This window comes from Lutjanus erythropterus, chromosome 2 (assembly GCF_056507025.1).
Source record: "Lutjanus erythropterus isolate fLutEry1 chromosome 2, fLutEry1.hap2, whole genome shotgun sequence".
Taxonomy (NCBI): domain Eukaryota; kingdom Metazoa; phylum Chordata; class Actinopteri; order Lutjaniformes; family Lutjanidae; genus Lutjanus; species Lutjanus erythropterus.
The window spans coordinates 48,966,207-48,976,206 of record NC_139318.1 but is presented as its reverse complement, the minus strand read 5'-3'; the positions used below and the strand labels follow the sequence as shown (position 1 = coordinate 48,976,206).

The window sequence follows — 10,000 nt, the reverse complement described above, 5'->3', positions numbered from 1 at the left end:
GTGTGTGTGTGTGTGTCCATCAGTCCCTGTAACTGTCTGTGTGTGTGTGTGTGTGTCCATCAGTCCCTGTAACTGTCTCTCTCTGTGTGTGTGTGTCCTCCTCAGGAAGGTGTGGGCGACACGCCCGACTCTTACGCTTACGATGGAAACAGAGTGAGAAAGTGGAACGTGACGACCACAAACTACGGGAAGGTGAACAACGACACACAAATAAAAAAATCTCGATTCATAAAGTTGTGTTTGTTTGTGATGCTGACAGCAGTTCATCTGTCCTCAGTCGTGGGCGGCCGGAGACATCGTCAGCTGCCTGATCGACCTCGACGAGGGAACCATCACGTTCTGCTTGTAAGTGAAGGAACTCTGTGGGATTGTTGTTTTACCCTTTAAAGGAACAGTCCGACAACTTCTCCTCCTCTCTGAGAGTCAGATGTTCAAACACTGAATGTGAAGCTACAGACAGCAGCTGGTTAGCTTAGCTTAGCACAAAGACTGGAGACAGAGGGAAACTGTTAGCATGGCTTTGTTTCTGCACCTCCATAAAAATACAACAATGATTAAGACAAAAACAAACAAAACATAACAGTAAACATTAATAAATACGTTAAACAAAACTTTTCTTTGCACATATTAATATTCTTAATCAAGATACTTACATGGTTATTTGTCAGTGGGTGGGTGTTTATGGTACATGAATAATAATAATAATGATAATAATAGTAGTAGTAATAATAATAATAATAATAACACAGGTATTGAGGACACAGTAACAATGAATGGACAGATGAGTAAATAAAGAGTGAATGATATTTGTAGGTGTTAGTTAATGAAGTTTTGAGCTTCTCTCTGTAATACTGAAATACTGGACACTATTTTGACTTGTAACAGTAATATTTTAGTAATGTAACAGTAGTTGTACTTGAGTATTGATTTTCAGGGTATTTCTAAATGATTTGATTAAATGATTGATTGTTTCCATCGAACAGTAACCGTGTCTAATGATTTCCTGTCATAATGTCCTCTGTGTGTGTCCATGTGTCCGTCCTCAGGAACGGCCAGTCTCTGGGGACGGCCTTCACCAACATTAAGACGGGTCCGGGCGTGGCCTATTTTCCCGCTATCAGTCTCTCCTTCAAAGAGTCGGTAGCGTTTAACTTCGGCAGCAGACCTCTCAGATATCCTTTTTTCTGTCCACATGAGACACACGAGACATGTGAGCCTCTGTCCGTCTCAACCTCTGTCCATCAGAGAACCATCAGCACAGAGTTTTTACTCTGCAGGGGGACAAAACTCAACTTTTCTACCAAAACAGGACAGGACAGGACAGGTGAAGACAGACAGGACAGGACAGGACAGGACAGGTGAAGACAGACAGGACAGGACAGGACAGGACAGGTGAAGATAGATGGACAGGTGAAGACAGACAGGTCAGGACAGGTGAAGACAGACAGGACAGGACAGGTGAAGATAGATGGACAGGTGAAGACAGACAGGTCAGAACAGGTGAAGACGGACAGGACAGGACAGGTGAAGATAGATGGACAGGTGAAGACAGACAGGTCAGGACAGGTGAAGACAGACAGGACAGGACAGGTGAAGACGGACAGAACAGGACAGGTGAAGATAGACAGGACAGGACAGGTGAAGATACATGGACAGGTGAAGATAGATGGACAGGTGAAGATAGATGGACAGGTGAAGACAGACAGGACAGGACAGGTGAAGATAGACAGGACAGGACAGGTGAAGATAGATGGACAGGTGAAGACAGACAGGACAGGACAGGTGAAGATAGACAGGACAGGACAGGTGAAGATAGACAGGACAGGACAGGTGAAGATAGATGGACAGGTGAAGATAGATGGACAGGTGAAGACAGACAGGACAGGACAGGTGAAGATAGATGGACAGGTGAAGACAGACAGGTCAGGACAGGTGAAGACAGACAGGACAGGACAGGTGAAGATAGATGGACAGGTGAAGACAGACAGGTCAGGACAGGTGAAGACAGACAGGTCAGGACAGGTGAAGACAGACAGGACAGGACAGGTGAAGACGGACAGAACAGGACAGGTGAAGATAGATGGACAGGTGGAGACAGACAGGTCAGGACAGGTGAAGACAGACAGGTCAGGACAGGTGAAGACGGACAGGACAGGACAGGACAGGTGAAGACGGACAGGACAGGACAGGTGAAGATAGATGGACAGGTGAAGACAGACAGGACAGGACAGGTGAAGATAGATGGACAGGTGAAGACAGACAGGTCAGGACAGGTGAAGACAGACAGGACAGGACAGGTGAAGATAGATGGACAGGTGAAGACAGACAGGTCAGGACAGGTGAAGACAGACAGGTCAGGACAGGTGAAGACGGACAGGTCAGGACAGGTGAAGATGGACAGGACAGGACAGGTGAAGATAGATGGACAGGTGAAGACAGACAGGTCAGGACAGGTGAAGACAGACAGGTCAGGACAGGTGAAGACGGACAGGACAGGACAGGTGAAGACGGACAGGACAGGACAGGACAGGACAGGACAGGTGAAGACGGACAGGACAGGACAGGTGAAGATAGATGGACAGGTGAAGACAGGACAGGTCTGGACAGGTGAAGACAGACAGGTCAGGACAGGTGAAGATGGACAGGACAGGACAGGTGAAGATAGATGGACAGGTGAAGACAGACAGGTCAGGACAGGTGAAGACAGACAGGTCAGGACAGGTGAAGACAGACAGGACAGGACAGGTGAAGACGGACAGGACAGGACAGGACAGGTGAAGACGGACAGGACAGGTGAAGATAGATGGACAGGTGAAGACAGGACAGGTCCACGTCCATTGAAGCGCCTCAGATGTCCTGGTTGAACTTGTCCAAATTTATTTAAGATCCGTCTGTGAAACGTCTCTAAATGTCTTTGTTTGTCTTTGTCACCTCGTTACTTTATAATTAACATGTGACCATCAGCTGGTGCTGCTGTGTGTTTGTCTTTAACCTGAGCGTGTCTCACGTACCCCGTGGACGGTTACCTGCCCCTCCAGAACCCCCCGACCGCAGACCTGATGAAGGCTCACAGACTGCTGGGCTACATGAAGACGGTCCTCGCCACCGCCATCGACACACAGGTACAGACAGCTGACCACAGCTGGGAGGCTTCCCTCCAAAAATCTACTCTGATACACTTAATAGTTACCTTCTACAAATGTAACTTGATTACTTTTGGATTACCTCGGTATAAAATGTGGTGATTTTTTTAGCCTAATATGTTTTTATGATGCAACTAATGAAAAATTTCTCAATTAACTGTCACAAACCTGCCCATCAAAAAATAGATCCAGACATGTTTGGATCTATTTTTCAACTAGTAATCAATCTGACAATAATTTTTCCACTAATCGATTAGTTGTTTGGTCCATAAAATGTCAGAAAATATTGATCAGAGTTCAAGATGAAAATGCTCCTTTTTTGTATTTGTATTTGAAGTTTCTGTCAAAAACACCTAAAAGCATCACAGTTTCTTTGAAAAGCTGAAATCAGACATTTTAGTCTGCAGCAATCCCAAAAACACAGTGAAATCCTGGAGGGATTGATTGATTGATTGATTGATTGATCAGATTAAAGGAGTTGTTTACAGAGAACAAGTTAATTAATTTTCTGTTTTTAATCTGTCCTCATGTTTGTCTCATGTGGACATAAAGTCTTCTAATGAGTTGAGACAATAAATATTGAGACCAGTAATTAATCGGCTGATCAGCTCATCAGTCTGTATCGGTGAATATTTTGTCTGATATGTGCTGATATACAAACTTTTTTAATGATATAGAGCTCAGTGTGGTTTTAAAGGGTTTTAAAGGGACAGTTCACCTCAAAATGTCTCCTCTTCCTGCGGTCCTGACAGTTTTGTTGTGAGTTCAGAGTTTTGGAGAGATCAGCTGTACGGACGTCTGACTCCTCTATAATATGAACCAGATGACACTCAGTCTGTGGAACTCAAAGAGAAAAAACAAATACATAAAAAAAACTCAAAACCAGCGTGTCTTTACAGAAATCATGAGCTGAGAACTCGAGATAATCCACAGAACTTGTTGTGAGCAGTTTGATGTAGGAACTACTTTCTGTCTGTTAGGAAAGAAAGTAGTTCCACCACATCTACAACTGGACAAAGTTTTCCTAAGAATCTAAACTATTAAAGACTCAGTCACTGTCCAACATTATTGTTCTGAAATCTTTGATTAAGTTTTTTTAAAGTTGCCACATTTTGCATTGATGGTAGATTCACACACTGTTGGTTTAATTTGAAGCATTTCTGATAAAGATAAAGAAAAAACACTGAATGAGACGTGTGTAGAAGACACAGAAGATTTTAAATATTAATCCTCGTATCTGAGCCTTTCTGAGCCTCAGCTGTGCAGAAACTCTTCAGATACGAACATCTGGAATGATCAGTGATGTTACTGGTGTTGGCAGGAGAAGCAGGTTATTACTGGTTATCATGTTGGTTTTAAAGAATCCGTCTCATGCGTCCATGTCCTGTGGACACCTCGTCCTGTCTGTCTATGTCTCTGCAGGAGGAGCGGCTGGTGGAGAAGGACTGTGCTGTCTGGAGGCTTCATGGAGAACCGACGGTCCTCGTCACTCTGGCTCACATCTTTAACCACTTCGCTCCACTCATGGTGAGACTCAGTCGTCTGTTTGTTCTCGGCTCCTCAGTGTGTTTATATGTGTGTGTTTGTGAGGCAGCGAACAGAAACTCGTTTTAAAGTCTCAGGGTGTTTCTGAACTTTGTCTCCGTCTGGTGTTCAGAACAAGAACAGATAAAATCCCTGTGAGGTCTGAGGGAGGTGAAGGACTTTCAAACATGGCTGCCTCTAAACGCTGCTTCTTCTAAACGAATCGTCTCTGTTGATCAGTGATGGGAATAACGGCGTTAAAATAAAATGCCATTACTAACGGCTTTACTTTTTTCAGTAACGGGTAATCTAACTAATTACTTTTTCTATCGTTACAACGCCGTTACCGTTACCAACACGCCGTTACTGCGCGTTAATGAAGCTACTCACTGAAGCTCACACAGACACAGGAGCTGCAAATGTGTGTGTTTTTTTCCCTTTGGTGAGGGAGGAGGGGAGGGGAGGGGCGAGATAACCGCCTAAGTAATGATGATTGGCTAAGGTAGAGTAAGATTTCATGTTAAGCCAACCAGAGACATCAGGTGGGCGGGTGTTTACACACAAACCCAGCACATAGCAGCGCACACACACAAGCTATCAGAGATGGCGAGTCCGGAGTCGCAGGGAAAGACGGCGTTTTCGAGGTGGAAATACAGGCACTACTTTGATCTCATCGAGGTAAAAGGTAAAAATGTACATGTTGAGTGCAGCAAAAGCTGGATTAAAAAAAAAAAAAAGTAACGCAATAGTTACTTTCCCTGGTAACTAATTACTTTTATAGTGGAGTAACTCAGTTACTAACTCAGTTACTTTTTGGGAGAAGTAACTAGTAACTATAACTAATTACTTTTTCAAAGTAACGTGCCCAACAGTGCTGTTGATTCAGTGACCCTTCACTTCCTGGTTGGTGTGTTTGAGTCAGTGTTGTAACTAAACACGACAGGAGAACGATCTTTTGTTCCTGTGAAGATTCGCTGCTGACGTTCTTTAAATCCTCCAGGATACATGATGATGATGATGATGATGATGATGATGATGATGATGATGATGATGATGATGATGGTGTTCTGTCTGCTTCATCATCTCAAAGCAAACAGTTTCTTCAGCAGCACCACACTTTATACATCTGCTGTCAGCACACACAACTCTGACATCATCCTTTAAACTTTCATTTAATATTGTGGAACACAAGTTTCCAATATTTTTATTGATCGAATATTATTATATTTTCATATATGTGTGTCAGTGTTCAATTAATCTGTGGAGATTTTCTCTTTGATTGAATGTCATAAAGTGAAGTAATTTAACTCCAATGATGAATTTATTAAAGGCTTTTTATTAGATAATAAATAATAAAAATTAAAATGTAGTGATTCATTATCTTTCCATTTATTCCATTTTATAACCTTTTTGTTTGCTGTTATATTCGAGTTCCATGGTTTATTGAGGGAGTTGTGTTTGATTAGATTATTTTAGTTTATCTTTAGGAGAACATACAGCATCACCTCCAGATCCAAACACACAGAAAACAGACGGGAGTTTTGTCCAGATGTCCAGAAGTCAGAAGACAAAACACACAAACAAACTTGATGTAGAGATTCTGGAAATGATCCCACTGATCTCTGTCCATGATGTTAACTGACACTTCAGTTCTGGGTTGGATGAGTTCCTCTGAAAGTGTTTTCATTAAATATTGTAGTGTTTGTTAGCTGTTGTCTTCAGTTAGGGATGAAATAACTCTCCTACCTGCTGACAACCTAAAGGTAGATAATAATGAAAGATGTCTGTCAGCTGTAGTCCACCTTTATCTTTGACTTAGACGTCCTACATTATGAAACGTCTTACAGTTTTACCCTGACATATAAAATATCACATTTCTTTATGCCAGGCTTTTTGTACTGTAACAGGTTACAACCTCTGAATCTAAGTGACAGGAAGAAAATTCATCTCAACTGTGTTTGTCCATCAGTCAGTCGATCAGTATTTGATCTTAGTTTATCAAATGTTTGTGTGAGATAAATATTTGATGTGATTCTTTATCCCAAATATGTTTTTTCTGTTTTCATGAGTCACTGCAGCTGTTGTTCAGAGGCAGCTGGTTAATGTTGTTTATTTTTACTTTTATCAGTCAGTTCAGTCGTCTCAGCAGGAGATTTTTATTTCTCTGTTGTCCCACTGAAACATTACACAACATGACATGTCTGCAGTGTACTGCTGCTGGTGTTATGACAGTGTTATGACAGTGTTATGACGGTGTTATGACGGTGTTATGACGGTGTTATGACAGTGTTATGATGGTGTTGTCTGTGTGTCAGTGTAAAGTGTACCTGGTGGAGGACGTGTTGATGAACTTCCTGTTGGGGATCCTGGAGGGAGGAGGTTCAGTGGACGAACACCCGCTGATCCAACAGCTGCTGGACCTGTTCTGGCTGCTGATGGAGGTACACACACACACACACACACATGCACACACACACGCACACGCACACGCACACGCACACGCACACAGTTACAGTCATGTACACTTTGTTTTTTGAGAGTAAAGCAGTAACCTGCTCTGTAACCCTGTCTCTCTGTCTGTCTGTCTGCCTGTCTCTCTCTCTGCCTGTCTCTCTGCCTGCCTGTCTGTCTGTCTCTCTGTCTCTCTGCCTGCCTGTCTCTCTCTCTCTGCCTGTCTCTCTCTCTCTCTCTGCCTGTCTCTCTGCCTGCCTGTCTCTCTCTCTCTGCCTGTCTCTCTGCCTGCCTGTCTCTCTCTCTCTACCTGTCTCTCTGCCTGCCTGTCTCTCTCTCTGCCTGTCTCTCTCTCTCTCTCTGCCTGTCTCTCTGCCTGCCTGTCTCTCTCTCTCTGCCTGTCTCTCTGCCTGCCTGTCTCTCTCTCTCTCTCTGCCTGTCTCTCTGCCTGTCTCTCTGCCTGCCTGTCTCTCTCTCTGCCTGTCTCTCTGCCTTCAGGATTATGAAGTGAATGAGTGTCTGAAGCAGCTGATGATGTCTCTGTTGAGAGCGTACCGTTTCTCTCCGATCATCCCTGACCTCGGCTTCCAGGTACAACATGCAGACACACACCTGTCCGATGTACGTTTAGCTGACATGGAGACAAGTCACCAGGAACATCCCTTGTCCTCAGTCCTGGTCCTGAGACCCACAGATCAGAGTCCTGCCCCTGTAGATCTGAGGACCAGAAACCAACGTCTCTCCACAGTTATCTCAAATAAATTTTCACCTAAACAGACAAAACAAAAGAGACCAAACAAACATCAGGCTCAGACATGTATTTAAAAACAACCAACCTACCAGACGCAGATACCACACATCAAGAACTTCATCCCCCACAAACCTCAGCCAACATGGACAAGAGTTCCTGACTGAGTCGGTCCTCAGGAATCTGAGTGGTTTCATGCGTTTGAGCCGTCCAAGTCTGAGATGAAGCAGGAGAGGAGGACATCGATGAGTCCTTTGGTGACTTTAGAGGTCGTTGTATCACTGCAGAGAAGCTGTCAGCTGACCGCGGGCAGCCAGAGATTCTGGTTTCAGAGGCCTTCATGAACCACTCAGAATCCAGTTAGTGAGTTATGAGACAACATGTCCTGGATTTCTGGATTTCTCTGAGTCAGAGTCTGGAGAACGTGTGTGTTGTACACAGTGTGGATGCTTCAGTCTGTTTCCTGATGGCACTGATGTGTGTGTGTGTGTGTGTGTGTGTGTGTGTGTGTGTGTGTGTGTGTGTGTGTGTGTGTGTGTGTGTGTGTGTGTGTGTGTTTCAGATCCACTACCTGCGTCTGACCACAGCCATCCTGCATCATGAGAAGTCCAGGAAGTACCTGCTCAACAACGTCTTATATCCTTCTGTTGGTCCTGAGGTCTGTCAGAGGTAGAAAAACTCTGTGGGCTGATTTATTAAAAATGTGACACGTTTAACGTGATGTCACCCACAGACTGATCTACTGACAGTGTTACGTCTGTAGCTCTGAGGGTCTGTCTGTTTAGTGTGTCTGTGTTTTTCTCTCTCTGTGGCAGGAAGCTGTAACACAGTGTTTCCTCCTGTTGTTGTTCACTCAGTTCTTCCGAGCTGATGACCTGCAGACTCACACCAACCGACCAATCAGGACGTTAGAATGAACACTTTTTATTTTAGCTCTCAGTAAATCAGGCCCAGACAGTCAGTGAAGGTTCTGTTAAATGTTCTCCTTATCAGACGTTCACGTTTGATGTTCTGCGGTCAGTCGTGTTTTTTTACATCAAGACTCCTCTGAGGGTGAAGGAGGCGGGGCTAGAGGAGCTCATCCCCACCACCTGGTGGCCAACGCACTTCGACAAGGAGGTAAGAACCGACTCACCTCTTACATGTGTCATGACTTTTATTGTTAACTTCAGATTAGATTTTATAATCTTTAGTTTTATTAGTTTCAGTGTTTGTTTTATTTATTATCATCATTTAAATGAAATAAGTTCAGAACAAATGTCACTTTAAAAAAGCTTTGACTCAGATGAACGAACTCCTCCTCATCATGTTGTGTTAAACTCTGACTCATATTCACACAAAATAAATAATCTGTCACAAGAACAAAAATATTCCTCAGGATTCAGATTCTGGATCACCACTGAAAACCAGTTTGAACCAGTTCTGAGGAAAACATGTCAGCATCATAACTGAAGTACTTAGTTACCTCACATCACTGAAAGTAACACGGATACTTCTGTCACTGGTTATTGATGATTATGAATAATATTTCTGTGTCTTCCTGTCAGGGCAAAGACGAGCGCGAGCCTGCGGATGAAAGTGCGGACGAGCGACTGAGACGGCGAGCGTACGAGAGAGGCTGTCAGAGACTGAAGAAGAGGATCGAAGGTCAGGCTGCACACTTTGATCAAAGTCACTGCATCTTTGTACGGCGACAAACTAATCATTATTTTTTCAACTCGTGATCAATCTGGCAATAATTTGTCCAATAATCAATTAGTTGTTTGATCCATAAAATATCAGAAAATGTCTCTCAGAGTCCACGATGTCGTCCTCAAATGTCTTGTTTTGTCCACAACTCAAAGATATTCAGTTTCCTGTCAGAGAGGAAAGAAACCAGAAAATATTCACATTTAAGAAACTGAAATCAGAGAATTTAGACTTTTTTCTTAAAAAAGATCTGAACTGATGAATCAATTATCAAAATAGTTGCAAATTTAACGTAATAGTTGTCGACTAATGAATGAATCAATAAATCATTGCAGTTCTACATCTGTTGGTACAGATTGATGCACAAATCAGAGCTTTAATAATAAAAATAATGATGTAACAGTTATTATTCCCTCTAATATCACAAATCAGAGCACATTTACAA

General features: G+C 43.1%; 1 protein-coding gene across 1 annotated transcript in view; it reads left to right on the top strand.

The window, feature by feature from the left end:
• rnf123 (ring finger protein 123) overlaps positions 1-10,000 on the top strand; it is a 136,061-nt gene that overhangs the window by 9,242 nt on the left and 116,819 nt on the right. The window contains exons 8-17 of the mRNA XM_084742207.1: positions 106-192; positions 278-345; positions 1,047-1,172; positions 3,008-3,122; positions 4,566-4,670; positions 6,983-7,108; positions 7,617-7,709; positions 8,429-8,502; positions 8,868-8,985; positions 9,414-9,513. Coding sequence (XP_084598333.1) covers positions 106-192; positions 278-345; positions 1,047-1,172; positions 3,008-3,122; positions 4,566-4,670; positions 6,983-7,108; positions 7,617-7,709; positions 8,429-8,502; positions 8,868-8,985; positions 9,414-9,513 — 1,012 coding nt within the window. The remainder of the gene's footprint in view (positions 1-105; positions 193-277; positions 346-1,046; positions 1,173-3,007; positions 3,123-4,565; positions 4,671-6,982; positions 7,109-7,616; positions 7,710-8,428; positions 8,503-8,867; positions 8,986-9,413; positions 9,514-10,000) is intronic.